Source organism: Oncorhynchus mykiss, chromosome 19 (genome assembly GCF_057628025.1).
Source record: "Oncorhynchus mykiss isolate SJ-2025 chromosome 19, ASM5762802v1, whole genome shotgun sequence".
NCBI classification, from domain to species: Eukaryota; Metazoa; Chordata; class Actinopteri; order Salmoniformes; family Salmonidae; genus Oncorhynchus; species Oncorhynchus mykiss.
The window spans coordinates 69519250-69538448 of NC_143040.1; the positions used below are offsets into that span (position 1 = coordinate 69519250).

General features: G+C 46.0%; 1 protein-coding gene across 2 annotated transcripts in view; it reads right to left on the bottom strand.

Moving 5' to 3' along the window:
- Positions 1-19199, bottom strand: part of sh3yl1 (SH3 and SYLF domain containing 1) — a 47756-nt gene that overhangs the window by 8937 nt on the left and 19620 nt on the right. For both annotated transcript variants that reach the window (XM_036955255.2, XM_036955256.2), the window contains exons 2-7: positions 13114-13224; positions 11415-11528; positions 11233-11297; positions 3259-3371; positions 2215-2343; positions 1816-1960 (exon numbers count right to left, since the gene is read on the bottom strand). In XM_036955255.2, coding sequence (XP_036811150.2) covers positions 1816-1960; positions 2215-2343; positions 3259-3371; positions 11233-11297; positions 11415-11528; positions 13114-13224 — 677 coding nt within the window. The remainder of the gene's footprint in view (positions 1-1815; positions 1961-2214; positions 2344-3258; positions 3372-11232; positions 11298-11414; positions 11529-13113; positions 13225-19199) is intronic.

Below are 19199 nucleotides of genomic sequence, written 5' to 3' on the forward strand. Positions count from 1 at the left end.
CATATAAAGACAGTAGTATTCTATAACATACGGGTTTGAAGGTCTGCCATATAAAGACAGTAGTATTCTATAACATACGGGTTTGAAGGTCTGCCATATAAAGACAGTAGTATTCTATAACATACGGGTTTGAAGGTCTGCCATATAAAGACAGTAGTATTTTATAATACACAACAATGCAGTAATCCTATAGATCCAGTAGTGTCCATCAGTACATTTATCAATATAAAACTACTGCCGTGATAACCTCCCTGACAGTTTCTTACTGACTGATGGCCGCTTTCTTGAGGAAGGTTTTACTATGACTGGGAGATGTGGTTGCCTTGCCTACCTGCCATGTCAAGATGTAAATACAGTGTTCAGTCAGTGGTATCCAGAACCTTTATAAATATATAAATAAATAAATAAATAAATAAATAAATAAATAAATAAATAAATAAATATATATATATATATATATATATATATATATATAATACTGTATATTACCAGAGGAGGCTGCTGAGAGGAGGGCAGCTCATAAATGTCTGGAAGAGAGCGAACCTGTCCTCCCCAATTAAGGTGCCAACAGCCTCCTGTGATATATACACAAACACACAAAAAGTATGAAGACACCCCTTCAAATGAGCAGAGGTAGCTATTTCAGCCAAACCCGTTGCTGACAGGTGTATAAAGTGGAGCACACCGCCATGCAATCTCCATAGACAAACATTAGCAGTAGAATGTCCCGTACTGAAGAGCTCAGTGACTTTAAACGTGGCACCGTCAAAGGACGCCCTGTTTCCAACAAGTCCGTTCGTCCAATTTCTGCCCTGCTAGAGCTGCCCCGGGTCAACTGTAAGTGCTGTTATTGTGAAGTAAAAATGTCTAGGAGCAACAACGGCTCAGCCACAAAGTGGTAGGTCACACAAACTCACAGAACAGGACTGCCAATTGCTGAAGCTCATGAAAAATCATCTGTCCTTGGTTGCAACACTCACTACCAAGTTCCAAACTGCCTCTGGAAACAACTTCAGCACAAGAACCGTTCATTAGGAAGCTTCACGAAATGGGTTTCCATGGCTGAACAGCCACACACACAAGCCTCAGATCACCTAAGATCGCTAAGCCAAGCGTCGGCTGGAGGGGTGTAAAGCTCACCGTCATTGGACTATGCAGCAGTGGAAACACGTTCTCTGGAGTGATGAATCTGCTTAACCATCTGGCAGTCCGATGGACGAATCTGAGTTTGGCAACTGCCAAATGCACAGTGCCAACTAAAGTTTGGTGGAAGAGGAATAATGGTCTGGGGCTGTTTTTCATGGTTCAGGCCTCTTAGTTCCATTGAAGATAAATCTTAACGCTACAGCATACAATGACATTCTAGATGATTCTGTGCTTCCAACTTTGTGGCAACAGTTTGAGGAAGGCCCTTTCCTGTTTCAGCATGACAATGCCCCTGTGCTCAAATCGAGGTCCATAAAGATATGGTTTGTCAAGATCGGTGTGGAAGAACTTGACTGGCCTGCACAGAGCCCTGACCTCAACCCCATTGAACACCTCTGGGATGAATTGGAACGCCGACTGAGAGCCAGGCCTAATCGCCCCCAACATCAGTCCCCGACCGCACTAATGATCTTGTGGCTGAACGAAAGCAAGTCTCTGCAGCGATGTTTCCAACGTCTAGTGGAAAGCCTTCCCAGAAGAGTGGTAGCTGTTATAGCAGCAAAGGGGGAAACCAACTCCATATTAATTCCCATGATTTTACAATGAAATGTTTGAAGAGCAGCTGTCCACATACTTTTGGTCATGTAGTGTATTTTAATAATATAGTACCTTCTGCGCTAGGTGTTTGGCTGTCCACTCAGTAGTGTATTTATCTGTGTAGCTCTCCAGGACACAGTACAGGTCATCAGCTTCTGGGGGAGGTTCTACATCTCCATTCAATATGGCCGACGCACGGATGTCCTGGGAGTAGAACCTGACACACACACAATATTACAACACACACAATATATTACAACACACACAATATATTACAACACACACACACAATATTACAACACACACAATATATTACAACACACACACACACACACACACACAATATTACAACACACACAATATATTACAACACACACAATATATTACAACACACACAATATATTACAACACACACACACACACTATATTACAACACACACACTATATTACAAAACACGGTGTGTAACGTACTTGCGGTTGGTGTCTTTGCGTTCTATGAGGCAGGATCCCTCCAGAGAGACTCCAGCAAACAGGCCTCTGGACTTACAGTAAGTAAACACTGCTGCTGTACTACGTAGCGCTACATCAGCCTCCACGTTCCTACACACACACACACACACACACACACACACACACAGAGGAAGATTGGAGTGTTGAGTATGGTACACTGATCAGAATCCCACTACTGTAGCGAAGAGTATGGAAGGAGACCATTAAAACTTCCCTGACATCAGAAACCATCAAATATTACGGGACCACGTCTCAGGTCGTCATTGGAAATAAGAATTTGTTCTTAACTGACTTGCCTAGTTAACTAAAAAAGGTGAAATTAAAATGTAGAAACCCAGACGTGTGTCTGTGTGTGCAAGGGAGGTCCCCATGTTGTAAAAGTCACCTGAACAAAGAAAAGGCACTCCCATCTGACATTAACCTCTCATCGTTGCTATATTTAAAAACAGACACACCACCACCACATCCACCCCATCTCCTTGTTTGATGCTAACTGTATGTTTCTTATTTTAATTACCCAACCTGTCGTGTCATTCAAAATAAAGACAGAGAGGGAGTCTGCTTCAGGCAGCATTCCACCTCTACTCATAGACAACGATTAACCTTGTAGCAACAAGAGCAACCCCTCACACACACCTGCCTCCACCCTATAAAACATCAACCACTTCAACAGCTCTCACTTCTTCTGTCAACACACAGCAAGTACTACCCCAAGCCAAACACATGTCACAAAACCATTTCCCCTCCACAATCCCTGCTCAGACATTCAAGTGTCCACAAAGCGTCCAGTTTAAATAAGGGGGAGCCCCTAACCCACCGCCTCGGGGAACCCCTAACCCACCGCCTCGGGGAGCCCATAACCCACAGCCTCAGGGCTGAAACACATCAAGAGGGATGAGCCATGGTTGGACCATGACTGGTTTTGGCCAACCATGAACCAAGATTTTGTGTGTGTGTGTGTGTGTGTGTGTGTGTGTGTGTGTGTGTGTGTGTGTGTGTGTTCACCTCCCCATCGGTCCTACCGCCACAGTACAGTTGCCCCCCAGAGTGAGGTTCCCTCCTTTAGAGAAAGAATCCACCGCCCTGCGCTGCATCAGAATCACCACCAGGTCTGATACCTAGACACACACAGAGACAGAGTAGTGTTTAGGTCGGACTGGGAGAGGGCGTGGGAGACAGAGAGGGAGGGAGAGGGCGACCAGACTGGGAGAGGGCGACCAGACTGGGAGAGGGCGACCAGACTGGGAGAGGGCGACCAGACTGGGAGAGGGCGACCAGACTGGGAGAGGGCGACCAGACTGGGAGAAGGCGACCAGACTGGGAGAAGGCGACCAGACTGGGAGAAGGCGACCAGACTGGGAGAAGGCGACCAGACTGGGAGAAGGCGACCAGACTGGGAGAAGGCGACCAGACTGGGAGAAGGCGACCAGACTGGGAGAAGGCGACCAGACTGGGAGAAGGCGACCAGACTGGGAGAAGGGGAGAGGGCGACCAGACTGGGAGTAGGGGAGAGGACGACCAGACTGGGAGTAGGGGAGAGGACGACCAGACTGGGAGTAGGGGAGAGGACGACCAGACTGGGAGTAGGGGAGAGGACGACCAGACTGGGAGAAGGCGACCAGACTGGGAGAAGGCGACCAGACTGGGAGAAGGCGAGAGGGCGACCAGACTGGGAGAAGGGGAGAGGGCGACCAGACTGGGAGAAGGGGAGAGGGCGACCAGACTGGGAGTAGGGGAGAGGGCGACCAGACTGGGAGAAGGGGAGAGGGCGACCAGACTGGGAGAAGGGGAGAGGGCGACCAGACTGGGAGAAGGGGAGAGGGCGACCAGACTGGGAGAAGGGGAGAGGGCGACCAGACTGGGAGAAGGGGAGAGGGCGACCAGACTGGGAGAAGGGGAGAGGGCGACCAGACTGGGAGAAGGGGAGAGGGCGACCAGACTGGGAGAAGGGGAGAGGGCGACCAGACTGGGAGAAGGGGAGAGGGCGACCAGACTGGGAGAAGGGGAGAGGGCGACCAGACTGGGAGAAGGGGAGAGGGCGACCAGACTGGGAGAAGGGGAGAGGGCGACCAGACTGGGAGAAGGGGAGAGGGCGACCAGACTGGGAGAAGGGGAGAGGGCGACCAGACTGGGAGAAGGGGAGAGGGCGACCAGACTGGGAGAAGGGGAGAGGGCGACCAGACTGGGAGAAGGGGAGAGGGCGACCAGACTGGGAGAAGGGGAGAGGGCGACCAGACTGGGAGAAGGGGAGAGGGCGACCAGACTGGGAGAAGGGGAGAGGGCGACCAGACTGGGAGAAGGGGAGAGGGCGACCAGACTGGGAGAGGGCGACCAGACTGGGAGAAGGGGAGAGGGCGACCAGACTGGGAGAAGGGGAGAGGGCAGCTTTTATTTATTTCAGCACATTCCCAGTGGGTTAGAAGTTCACACACTCAATTAGTATTTGGTAGCATTGCTTTAAAATTGTTTAACTTGGGTCAAACGTTTCGGCTAGCCTTCCACAAGCTACCCACAATAAGTTGGATGAATTTTGACCCATTCCTCCTGACAGAGCTTTATATTTTTTATTTCACCTTTATTTAACCAGGTAGGCCAGTTGAGAACACCTTTATTTAAGCAGGTAGGCCAGTTGAGAACAAGTTCTTATTTACAACTGTGACCTGGCCAAGATAAAGCAAAGCAGTGCGACACAGAGTTGCACATGGAATAAACAAGCGCACAGTCAATAACACAATAGAGAAAAAAATAAAGTCTATATACAGTGTGTGCAAATGGCATGAGGTGGTAAGGCAATAAATAGGCCATAGTAGCGAAATAATTACAATTTAGAAAATTAACACGGTGAAAGATGAGCAGATGGTCATGTGCAAGTAGAGATACTGGTGAGCAAAAAAGTAAATGAAAACAACATGGGGATGAGGTAGGTAGATTGGGTGGATTATTTACAGATGGGCTATGCAGCGGTACAGAGCTGGTGTAAAAAAAAAAAAAGAGTCAGTTTTGTAGGTCTCCTTGCATGCACACGCTTTTTCAGTTCTGCCCACACATTTTCTATAGGATTGAGGTCAGGGCTTTGTGATGGCCACTCCAATACCTTGACTTTGTTGTCCTTAAGCCATTTTGCCACAACTTTGGAAGTATGCTTGGGGGTCATTATTTGGAAGACCCATTTGCGACCAAGCTTTAACTTCCTGATTGATGTCTTGAGATGTTGCTTCAATATATTCACAATTTTCCTCCCTCATGATGACATCTATTTTGTGAAGTGCACCAGTCCCTCCTGCAGCAAAGCACCCCCGTGCTTCACGGTTGGGATGGTGTTCTTCGACTTGCAAGCCTCCCCCTTTTTCTTCCAAACATAACAATGGCCATTATGGCCAAACAGTTCTATTTTTGTTTCATCAGACCAGAGGACATTTCTCCAAAAAGTACGATCTTTGTCCCCATGTGCAGTTGCAAACCGTAGTCTGGCTTTTTAATGGCGGTTTTGGAGCAGTTGCTTCTTCCTTGCTGAGCGGCCTTTCAGATTGTCGATATAGGACTCGTTTTACAGTGGATATAGATACTTTTGTACCCGTTTCCTCCAGCATCTTCACAAGGTCTGTTACTGTTGTTCTGGGATTGATTTGCACTTTTCGCACCAAAGTACTTTCATCTCTTGGCGAGAGAACGTGTCTCCTTCCTGAGCGGTATGACAGCTGCGTGGTCCCATGGTGTTTATACTTGCGTACTATTGTTTGTACAGATGAATGTGGTACCTTCAGGCTTTTGGAAATTGCTCCCAAGGATGAAGCAGACTTGTGGAGGTCTACAATTTTTTTCTGAGGTCTTGGCTGATTTCTTTTGATTTTCCCATGATGTCAAGCAAAGAGGCACTGAGTTTGAAGGTAGGCCTTGAAATACATCCACAGGTACACCTCCAATTGACTCAAATTATGTCAATTAGCCCGTCAGAAGCTTCTAAAGCCATGACATCATTTTCTGGAATTTTCCAAGCTGTTTAAAGGCACAGTCAACTTAGTGTATATAAACTTCTGACCCACTGGAATTGTGATACAGTGAATTATAAGTGGAATAATCTGTCTGTAAACAATTGTTGGAAAAATGACTTCTGTCATGTACAAAGTAGATGTCCTAACCGACTTGCCGAAACTATAGTTCGTTTACAAGAAATTTGTGGAGTGGTTGAAAAACTAACTTTAAATGACTCCAACCTAAGTGTATGTAAACTTCCGACTTCAACTGTAAAATGGCATGTTATGGGAGGGTCAATATAACTGTGATTTCACTTGCTTTTGAGAAACTTAAAACCCAAACAGCAAATCACTTCCTCATCCTTGTTGTGTAGTATTTAGGTTTATTAATTTAGTTTGAAAAATAGAAACAAAAGCTCCAAAAACACTAAAATAAGTCATTTTAGACACTGCAAAGCCCCTTGTGTTTATTGGAGCTTTTTTGTTCATACTACACAACGAGTAAGTGATTTGCCATTTGGATGAACAAGAGAAATCGTAAAAATGGTGAATTGACCCTTCTATAACATGACATTTACATCAAAATTAGAGATTTGGTCCTTTAATACATGTTACCTCTATTCACATGAATAACCTTCAGACAGCCAAGGACAGAGAGAACAATACTGCTTTGATTCGAGTGAGTGAGTGAGTGAGTGAGAGAGAGAGTGAGAGAGAGTGAGAGAGCGCGTGAGAGAGTGAGACCGACAGCTACCTGGCAGCAACCAGTTAACAATCAAAAGCTACAAAACACCGAAACAGAAACATAACGAGTCACCTGATGGACAGAAAAGACAAGCCTCTACTTCCTACACATATATACTGAGTGTACAAAACATTAGGAACACCTTCCTCATGTTGAGATGCCCCCTTTTTACCCTAAGGTGTCAAAAGCGTTCCACAGGGATGCTGGTCCATGTTGACTCCAATGATACCTTACAGTTTGCTCAAGTTGGCTTGATCTTCTTTGGGTGGTGGACCATTCTTGATATACACAGGAAACCGTTGAGCGTGAAAACCCCCAGCAGCGTTGCAGTTCTTGACACAATCAAACCAGTGCGACTGACACCTAATATCAGAACCCCGTTCAAAAGGCATTTAAATCGTTTGCCTTGCCCATTCACCCTCTGAATGGCACATACACAATCCATGTCTTAAAATGTCTCGAGGCTTAAAAAAATAAAAACACCTTCCTTGACATGTCTCCTCCCCTTCATCTAAACTGATTGAAGTGGATTTAACATGTGACATCAATTAGGGATCATAGCTTTCACCTGGATTCACCTGGTCAGTCTATGTCATGGAGAGAGCAGGTGTTCCTAATGTTTTGTCCACTCAGTGTATTGCTCCATTTCCTGTACAGTGCATTCGGAAAGTAGTCAGACCTCTTGACTTTTTCCCACATCGTTACGTTACCCGATTCTAAAATTCATTTGATCTAATGTTTTCCCTCATCAATCCACACACACACACAATCCCCCATAATGACAATGCGAAAAAAACATGTTTTGAATATGTTGTAAATGCATTAAAAATAATTAAACAGAAAACCCATATTTACATAATTTTTCAGACCCTTTGCTATGAGACTCTGGGTTGAGCTCACTGACAAGAGCGCCAGAGTTCCTGTGGAAATGGGAGAACCTTCCACAAGGACAATCATCTCTTCAGCACTCCACCAATCAGGCCTTTGTGGTAGAGTGGCCTGAATGAAGCCACTCCTCAGTAAAAGGCACGACAGCCTGCTTGGAGTTTGCAAAGAGGCACCTGAAGACTCTCAGACCATGGGGAAAGAAGATTCTCTGGTCTGATGAAATCAATATTGAACTCTTGGGCCAGAATGCTAAGCGTCACGTCTGGAGGAAACCTGGCACCATCCCTACGGTGAAGCATGGTGGTGGCACCATCCCTACGGTGAAGCATGGTGGTGGCAACATGTTGTGGGGATGTTTTTCAACAGCAGGGACTGGGAGACTAGTCAGGATCGAGGCAAAGATGAAGTACAGAAATCCTTGAAGAAAACCTGCTCCAGTGCGCTCAGGATTTCAGACTGGGGCGAAGGTTCACCTTCCAACAGGACAACGACCTAAAGCACACAGCCAAGAAAACGCAGGATTGGCTACGGGACAAGTCTGAATGTCTTTGAGTCAGCCAGAGCCCGGACATGAACCCGATCGAACATCTCTGGAAGGACCTGAAAACAGCTCTGCAGCAACGTTCCCCATCCAACCTGACAGCGCTTGAGGATCTGCAGAGAAGAATGAGAAAACCTCCCCAAATGAAGGTGTCCCAAGCATGTAGTGTCATACCCAAGAAGACTCGAGGCTGTAGCCGCTGCTAATGGTGCTTCAACAAAGTACTGAGTAAAGGGTCTGAATACTTATGTAAATGTGATTGTATTTTTTTATTATACATTTGCAAAAATGACTAAAAACCTGTTTTTGCTTTGTCATTATGGGGGTAATGTGTGTAAATTGATGAGGGAAAAAAACTATGTAAATCAATTATAGAATAAGTCTAACGTCTAAAGTCTAACTTGCCTAATTAAAATAAGGCTGTAATGTAACAAAATGTGGAAAAAGGGAAGGGGTCTGAATACTTTCCGAATGCACTGTACATCTGCTGACAGGTTGATTCCCCCAGCAGAAACAAAATCTTAAATCCCTGTAAGGGTCTGGATGGAACACGGCGTCTGGAGTCAGCCACGATAAGGGTCTGGATGGAACACGGCGTCTGGAGTCAGCCACGATAAGGGTCTGGATGGAACACGGCATATGGAGTCAGCCACGATAAGGGTCTGGATGGAACACGGCGTCTGGAGTCAGCCACGATAAGGGTCTGGATGGAACACGGCATATGGAGTCAGCCACGATAAGGGTCTGGATGGAACACAGCATATGGAGTCAGCCACGATAAGGGTCTGGATGGAACACGGCATATGGAGTCAGCCACGATAAGGGTCTGGATGGAACACGGCATATGGAGTCAGCCACGATAAGGGTCTGGATGGAACAAGGCGTCTGGAGTCAGCCCCAATAAGGGTCTGGATGGAACACGGCGTCTGGAGTCAGCCACGATAAGGGTCTGGATGGAACACGGCGTCTGGAGTCAGCCACGATAAGGGTCTGGATGGAAAACGGCGTCTGGAGTCAGCCACGATAAGGGTCTGGATGGAAAACGGCGTCTGGGGTCAGCCACAATAAGGGTCTGGATGGAAAACGGCGTCTGGAGTCAGCCACGATAAGGGTCTGGATGGAACAAGGCGTCTGGAGTCAGCCACGATAAGGGTCTGGATGGAACACGGCGTCTGGAGTCAGCCACGATAAGGGTCTGGATGGAACAAGGCGTCTGGAGTCAGCCACGATAAGGGTCTGGATGGAACACGGCATCTGGAGTCAGCCACGATAAGGGTCTGGATGGAACACAGCGTCTGGAGTCAGCCACGATAAGGGTCTGGATGGAACACGGCGTCTGGAGTCAGCCACGATAAGGGTCTGGATGGAAAACGGCGTCTGGAGTCAGCCACGATAAGGGTCTGGATGGAACACGGCGTCTGGAGTCAGCCACGATAAGGGTCTGGATGGAACACGGCGTCTGGAGTCAGCCACGATAAGGGTCTGGATGGAACACGGCATATGGAGTCAGCCACGATAAGGGTCTGGATGGAACACGGCGTCTGGGGTGTAAAATTTCGGTAACTTTCTCAAAATCGAATAAATCCGAACATCCTTTATTCACTCCGATGTCTTGAGAACAAACTTCTCTGAGAGCATGTCCTGAGTCAGCGCTCACTCTGGGAAGAAGAAGTTAACTACAGCTGACTTCCTGCTTGTGTAACAGAGAAGAAAATATATCCTGTTTTAGTTGTGAAGTTCACGTCAACAATCAATGAAACTACATGGACATATTGAAACATGAACTCGATAACAAAAACGTAATAAATTTACTAATTTTGACAAACTTCCCCAATAAAACAGGATTTATGTCACAGAATCATGAGGGAATAAGGAGGACAATTTGGGAAACCTCCAACTGGGCCTGTTGGAAAACCAGACCACTTAGTTGAATTTTGCCCTTTGCGACCTTTTGACCCTTTGCGACCCTTTGACCCTTTGCCACCCTTTGACCCTTTGCCACCCTTTGACTTGGTTGTGTGGGCAAAAACAAAAAATTGTATTGGTCGCACTGGTGCGATCTGTACATTCCACCTGGGGCAAATAAGACCATGAATTTGTCAAACAGTAAAAGTGCATTATCCTCATGATTTCTCTAATGAAAAAAAAAGTGTCTACTGGAATGAGCAAGCCTCACCCACCTGGACAAAATATATGCATAGGTAATTAGGCCTATAATCTCCATTGAAACCCCCAGAAAAAAAAACTATTCTGGAGGCTTGACAGTAAATTAACAAAACAAATAGGCTACTTTTCTGGCCACCTGAGGCACTGCATCACAGTGCTAGCTGTGCCACTAGAGATCCTGGTACAAGTCCAGGCTCTGCTGCAGCCGGCCGTGGCCAGAAGACCCAAGGGGTGGCGTACAATTAGCCCAGCGTCGTCCGGGTTAGGGGAGGGTTTGGCCCGGCAGGGATGTCCTTGTCTCATCACGCAATCCGACACATTGGTGCGGCTAGGCTGGGTTGTGTTTCGGAGGACACACAGCTCTTGCCCTTTGCCTCTCCCAAGTCCGTACGAGAGTTGCAGCGATGGGACAGAGGGTATCACGTCTGCTGTAACTACCAATTGGATACCACAAAAATGGGGAGATTTTTTTTTTTTAATAGGCTGAATTGTCAAACCAAACGTCTGGATGAACTTATTTACCAGTAGTCACACCTCTTAATAGAGCTTAGTGAATTACTCCTATGTTTCTATTGTGTGACACTGTGCACATGTTCTTTTAACCCAAGGGGAGAGCAAGGGAAAATGTTAGACTGGATCCCTCGTGTGTCTGGTGGTCAACCTACCTCAACTCCAATCTCAAAGCCACCGCCCAGACCAGCTATACCAATGGCAGAGGGAGCAGACCAACCTAGTGAGAGGGAGGATGTAATGAACTTATGTCCTGGCGATGACCATATAGTGTGTGTGTGTGTGTGTGTGTGTGTGTGTGTGTGTGGTGTGTGTGTGTGTGTGGTGGTGAACTTACGTCCGTCAGCCAGTCTAGCGATGACTATACCGCTGCCGCCTCGAGCTGTGATCATGAAGCCTGCCTTGATCACTGTGATGATGGCCAGGCCCTGACACTTGGCTAATATATTGGCTGGAGGGAGAAAAAGCACAAATGATTAGCAGGTCCTGCTAGCATGCTATGACGCCATATCCGGAAAGGAGGATTGTCACCTGACAAAACCCTGATGGCGTCACAATAAAAAAAGAACAAGTTCTCATTTACCACTGCGACCTGACCAAGATAAAGCAAAGCAGTGTGACAAAAGAAAACAGAGTTAAACAAACGTACAGTTAATAACACAATAGAAAGATCTATGTACAGTGTGTGCAAATGTAGAAGAGTAGGGAGATAAAGGCAATAAATAGGCCACAGAGGAGAAATAATTACAACACTGGAATGATAGATTTGCAGATGATGATGTGCAAGTAGAGCTACTAGGGTGCAAGAGAGCAAGTGGGTAAGTAATAATATTGGGATGAGGTAGTCGGGTGTGCTATTTACAGATTGGCTGTGTACAGGTACAGTGATCGGTAAGCTGCTCTGACAACTGATGCTTAAAGTTAGAGAGGGAGATATAAGACACCAGCTTCAGAGATTTTTGCAATTGGTTCCAGTCATTGGCAGCAGAGAACTGGAAGGAAAGGCGGCCAAAGGAAGTGTTGGCTTTGGGGGTGACTAGTGAGATGTACCTGCTGGAGCGCGTGCTACCGGTGGGTGTTGTTATGGTGACCAGTGAGCTGAGATAAGGTGGGGATTTACCTAGCAAAGACTTATAGATGACCTGGAGCCAGTGGGTTTGGCGACTAATATGTAGCGAGGGCCAGCAAACGAGAGCATACAGGTCGCAGTGGTGGGTAGTATATGGGGCTTTGGTTACAAAAGAGATGGCACTGTGATAGACTGCATCCAATTTATTGAGTAGGGTATTGGAGGCTATTTTGTAGACGACATAGCCAAAGTCTAGGATGGTAAGATGGTCAGTTTTACGAGGGTATGTTTGGCAGCATGAGTGAAGGAGGCTGTGTTGCGAAATAGGAAGCCGATTCTAGATTTAATTTTGGATTGGAGATGCTTAATGTGAGTCTGAAAGGAGAGTTTACAGTCTAACCAGACACCAAGGTATTTGTAGTTGTCCACATATTCTAAGTCAGAACCGTCCAGAGTAGTGATGCTAGTCGGACGGGAGGGTGCAGGCAGCAATCAGTTGAAGAGCATGCACTTAGTTTTACTAGCATTTAAAAGCAGTTGGAGGACACAGAAGGAGTGTTGGATGGCGTTGAAGCTCGTTTGTAAGTTTGTTAGCAGTGTCCAAATAAGGGCCAGATGTATACAGAACGGTGTCGTCTGTGTAGAGGTAGATCAGCGAATCACCAGCAGCAAGAGCGACGTCATTGATGTATACAGAGAAGATTCGTCCCGAGAATTGAACCCTGTGGCACCCCCAAGAGACTTCCAGACGACTGAGAAGTAGTTGGTGAACCAGGCGAGGCAGTAATTTGAGAAACCAAGGCTGTTGAGTCTACCTGACAAAACCCTGATGACATCACCACAAAGCCATGCCGAGAACGAGAGAAATTATTAGGTATGAGTCAGAGATGAGAGTAAGGGCAGGATGAAAACGAGCACACTCAGATGAACAGGAACACATACACCCACCCCGCACACATTCACACACCTGGGATGAGTTTGTCAGGCCCAGTGCGGTTGGAGATCTCAGTAAACTCTCTGAGGATCTTGGCAGCTTTCTTCGCCTCGGACTTCATGTTGGACGGGATTGGGTTATTCACTGTCAACACACACACACACACATCAGACTTTATGTTGGACAGGGTTATTCATTGATTTCTAAAAACCCAAACCCTGGTCTGCTTTGCAAGCGTTCGTGGAAGTCTGGCGATGTTGCACCTCTGGGGTTAGAAACTCTGTACAACAACTATGAACCTCGGGATGAGTAGATAAAGAGCTGCATGCTCAACAGCTAAATGGGGATCCTAACAAAATACTCTAAAAACAGCCAGATCACCTTATGTTGTTTGTAACAGTTGCCAGTGTTTCAGGAAGTGGAGTCAGAGCAACTGAACCAAACCAGATTTCTCCAGTATTACCAATAGAATTACACCATGGAGGAAAATCAACCAAAACAGGACCGACGTGATGCCTTTCACGACACTGTAGCTACATACCAATCTGATGATGTCACCTTAATACCTAACACAATAGAGATACACATACGATAGGAGGAGGCTATATGAGGACACGTTACGCTTGTAACAACTCAGGAGACGGTTCAGACAACAGAACGGTTCTTGAACTCAGTGACTGTTCTAGCTTGTTCCGTAGACCTAGGGAGGACTGCATTCCATTATTATTATATTTTAAACTGGACCCTTCTGCTCTCCAGCCTACTTCACAGGTCTGCTATGATTGAACAGGTGAAAGCGGTATGGTAGAAGCTATATTGAACTGTGCAGTCATCTCAGATCCATGAAGGGGAGTGGATGACGACACAGAGAGACAGAGACAGAGAGACAGAGACAGAGAGACAGAGAGACAGAGACAGAGAGGACACCTTTTTGGTTTTGCACCAGCGACCTATAATTGGGATGTTCCTGGAGAGTTACCCTACTGTAGGTTTATACTCCAACCCTGTTCCTGGAGAGAGACCCTACTGTAGGTTTAAACTCCAACCCTGTTCCTGGAGAGTTACACTGCTGTAGGGTTTTACTCCAACCCTGTTCCTGGAGAGTTACCCTGCTGTAGGTTTAGACTCCAACCCTGTTCCTGGAGAGTTACCCTGCTGTAGGTTTTTTTTCACTCCAAGCCTAATCTAGTGCACTGGATTCAAATAATTAGCTGGTTGATAAGCTGAATAAGGTTAGTTACAACTGTAATTAGAGGAGAGGCTCTCGAGGAAACAAAGTGTAAGAGCCCTGATCTAACCTGTCCAGGGTTATATTAGGTGTAATCTGGGAGCCACTCCCTGGCCTGGTGCAGACAAGACCAGTTGATTTCATATTGCTCTGAATCACCACATTAGCATGCTGCTCAATCACCCAATTCAATAGAAGGGGTGTGTGTGTGAGAGAATGTGTGTATGACAGCGTTCGCTTTAATGCAGTATCTCCGGTTTGCTAATACTGGTCGTACCTGCCGTGTAGACAGACACATTCCTGCTTAATGACAAACTTCTAATAAAAGATCAACACTTAACACACCCTATCCCCTCAAATAAAGTGGACACTTCTGATGACGTCTGGCGTGTTTACACTTCCAGGATCGAGGGGCGTAAGACCCCTGGTGAGGACTACGTGCACGCAGATGAGCTTTCCCGGAGATGGTTTTTGACTGGTTGTGTGCAAACCCACAGTTTCATCAGCTCTACGCCTGTGGACTTCCTGGACAGGATATACAGGTAACTGGTAAATACAACATGGTCCACCACAAGCCAGAACAGCTTCTATGCACCTTGGCAAAGTTTATACTAGGGATGCACCGTTGAGACATTTTTTGGCTGATACCTTCCTTTCCAAAACAAACTGATACCTATATAAAGTAGACTTAAGCATATTAGTACAATTAAATAGTTTACACACACAGGGGTCTAACGCACTGCATCTCAGTGCATGAGGCATCACTACAGACCCTGGTTAAAATCCAGGCTGCATCACATCCGGCCGTGATTGGGAGTCCCATAGGGCGGCGTACAATTGGCCCAGCGCCGTCCAGGATTGGCCGTCATTGTAAATAAGAATGCTCAACTGACTTGCCTAGTTAAATAAAGGTTACACACATACACCAAAAAGTTGTTGGCATTTACATAAGTCCCCATTACCAATAAAACATAGTCAAAACCTATATCTCTTTCACTTATTTGCTGTGCTAGCATCGAGCATGGAAGTAGCAGTCCTTGTACCTAGCATCGAGCATGGAAGTAGCAGTCCTTGTACCTAGCATCGAGCATGGAAGTACCGTTCCTTGTACCTAGCATCGAGCATGGTGGTGACACAGTAGGCCTCAGAATGCCACCAAATCGCTTGGCCACAGCCTTGAGTAGTTTTGTAAGTTTTAACCCGCCGGTCTGCGTTGGTGGTTTTGTTGAGCGTTACAATGCCATGACAGAGGGTATCACGTCTGCTGCAGACACAGTTGATGAGCTTATTTCTCAAGTCAGTTGTTCGAATGGCGTTAGGAACGTGTTCATGTTTCAAACATGTTCACAAATGCCATTTCAATGGCAGCAGCGGTATGAGAACCAGCACATTCTTGAGCATGCAATACGGCTTTCCTCAGTAGGAAATCCTTGTTGACCCATAATGCTCATGGGGCTGACATCGCTGGCCCGAATGAATGTCAGTCGAGAAGCTAACAGCAGTGACGCTCATAGCAAGTAGCTCAGGGATGTGAGTTTCAACAATACTGTGTAACTCCAGTAGGGCAACATCTGAAAAATTGCGTGTACAGGTGCCCGACCAGTCGACGAAAGCCAACATCACCCACGACAGAGAACGGTTGATTGTCAAGGGCAAAGAATTCCATTATCTTGGTGTTAATGGAGTTTGCTTTTTAGTCGTCTCACTGAAAATGTCTCTTTCAGCCAGCTCGCTTCATCTGGCTAGTCAGGCTATACCAGACCGGGTTGTGTTGTGAAGCCACAATAAGGATTAGGCAATAGTGGAATTTGCGGTTTGCCTTCAAAACAAAAGTATGTCATTGACAGTGACGCACATGAATAAAACTAGTATAATTATTTTTTATTTGATTTATTTCACCAGGTAGGCTAGTTGAGAACACCTTTATTTAACCAGGTAGGCTAGTTGAGAACAAGTTCTCATTTACAACTGCAACCTGGCCAAGATAAAGCAAAGCAGTTCGGCACATACAGAGTTACACATGGAACAAACAATCAATAACACAGTAGAAAAAAGTATATATACATACAGTGTGCACAAATGAGGCAAGACAAGGGAAGTAAGGCAAAAAAATAGGCCATAGTGGCGAAGTAATTACGATATAGTAATTAAACACTGGAGTGATAGATGTGCAGAAGATGAATGTGCAAGTAAACATACTGGGGTGCAAAGGAGCAAAATAAATACAGTATGAGGATGAGGTAGTTGGATGGGCTGTTTACAGATGGGCTGTGTACAGGTGCAGTGATCTGTGAGTTGCTCTGAGAGCTGGTGCTTAAAGTTAGTGAGGGAGACATGGTTCTCCAGCTTCAGCGATTTTTGAAGTTTGTTCCAGTCACTGACAGCAGAGAACTGTAAGGAAAGGCGGCCAAAGGAGGAATTGGCTTTGGGGTGACCAGTGAAATGTACCTTCTGGCTGCTATGGTGACCAGTGAGCTGACATAAGGCGGGGCTTTACCTAGCAAAGACTTATAGATGACCTGGAGCCAGTGGGTTTGGCGACGAGTATGAAGCGAGGGCCAGCCAACGAGAGCGTACAGGTCGCAGTGGTGGGTAGTATATGGGGTTTTGGTGACAAAACGGATTATGAAGACAAAGTCCACTATTGTGGCAAGCTTCACATAGATGGGTCCGACCACCATTAAATCAAATAAGAACTGTCTTACAAATTAGTTATTTTAGATGACACCTAGATATATAGTTAGCTAGTTAATTACAGCTACTGAAACAGATGTAATTTTGCTATGTTTTTGGGGAAGAACAATGTTTGCATCCAGCTAGATGGCTTTTTTTTATGACCAGCAACTGTAGGTGCGTGAGACAACTTTACCAGCATCATAGCATACGTATTGATGAATCGTTGTGACATTGATTACACTCACTCGTATTTCATGTGTAATAACTACGTAAAAAAAAAATATATGTATGAACGAGTTAAATTGTGACGTGCAGTCATATTCAGGTCCTGATTGGTCAACAAGCTTATTTGACTCGTCAAATAGTGTTAATAATCCCAATGTTTGATTTCTTTCATAAATTAACTTTATGTCCATATACCTCCTTTTGTTAGGGCGGTTGGTAAACAGAAACAAACGCGCGTGAAAGTCCAGCGGAGGTGGTCGGACGAAAAGTCAAAAAAGTTATTACACTGGTCGTAGAAACATATCAAACAAAGTATAGAATCAATCTTTAGGGTGTTTTTAACATAAATCTTCAATAATGTTCCAACCGGAGCATTCCATTGTCTGTAGAAAAGCAATGGAACGTGAGGTAACTTTCACATGACAACGCGTCACGAGCTCGTGGCTGCTGGCAGACCTCCGACTCATTCAGCCCCCCTTCACAGTAGAAGCCTGAAACAACTTTCTAAAGACTGTTGACATCTAGTGGAAGCCTTAGGAAGTGCAACATGACCCACTATCTTCAATAGGGGCTGAGTTGAAAAACTACAAACCTCAGATTTCCCACTTCCTGGTTGGATTTCTCAGGCCATATGAGTTCTGTTATACTCACAGACATCATTCAAACAGTTTTAGAAACTTCAGATTGTTTTCTATCCAATACTACTAATAATATGCATATATTAGCATCTGGGACTGAGTAGCTGGCAGTTTAATCTGGGAACGCTTTTCATCCAAAAGGAAAATTTTGCCCCCTATCCCAATGAAGTTACATAAAATTCACAGAACCGCTTGATGCAATTTTGACAAGGCTCTCTTGTTCAGATATCAGTACATGAACTGGAGGCAGGGCATGAAAGGGATAACGAATCCAGTTGTCATCATTTCAGGAAAGTACCTGCATAATTGTGCAGCCAACTCACACAGGTGCTTCGCTATATCACATTCAACATTGTCCATAAGCTTGAGTTCATTCCAACTTTTTAATCATAGCCTCAAATTTGTCCCGCACATTGAATATACACTGCTCAAAAAAATAAAGAGAACACTTAAACAACACAATGTAACTCCAAGTCAATCACACTGTGAAATCAAACTGTCCACTTAGGAAGCAACACTGATTGACAATAAATTTCAAATGCTGTTGTGCAAATGGAATAGACAACAGGTGGAAATTATAGGCAATTAGCAAGACACCCCCAATAAAGGAGTGGATCTGCAGGTGGGGACCACAGACCACTTCTCAGTTCCTATGCTTCCTGGCTGATGTTTTGGTCACTTTTGAATGCTGGCGGTGCTTTCACTCTAGTGGTAGCATGAGACGGAGTCTACAACCCACACAAGTGGCTCAGGTTGTGCAGCTCATCCAGGATGGCACATCAATGCGAGCTGTGGCAAGAAGGTTTGCTTTGTCTGTCAGCGTAGTGTCCAGAGCATGGAGGCGCTACCAGGATTACAGGCCAGTACATCAGGAGACGTGGAGGAGGCCGTAGGAGGGCAACAACCCAGCAGCAGGACCGCTCTGGAGCACTGCCAGAGCCCTGCAAAATGACCTCCAGCAGGCCACAAATGTGCATGTATCTGCTCAAACGGTCAGAAACAGACTCCATGAGGGTGGTATGAGGGCCCGACGTCCACAGGTGGGGGTTGTGCATACAGTCCAACACCGTGCAGGACGTTTTTCATTTGCCAGAGAACACCAAGATTGGCAAATTCGCCACTGGCGCCCTGTGCTCTTCACAGATGAAAGCAGGTTCACACTGAGCACATGTGACAGACGTGACAGAGTCTGGAGACGCCGTGGAGAACGTTCTGCTGCCTGCAACATCCTCCAGCATGACCGGTTTGGCGTTGGGTCAGTCATGGTGTGGGGTGGCATTTCTTTGGGGGGGGCCGCACAGCCCTCCATGTGCTCGCCAGAGGTAGCCTGACTGCCATTAGGTACCGAGATG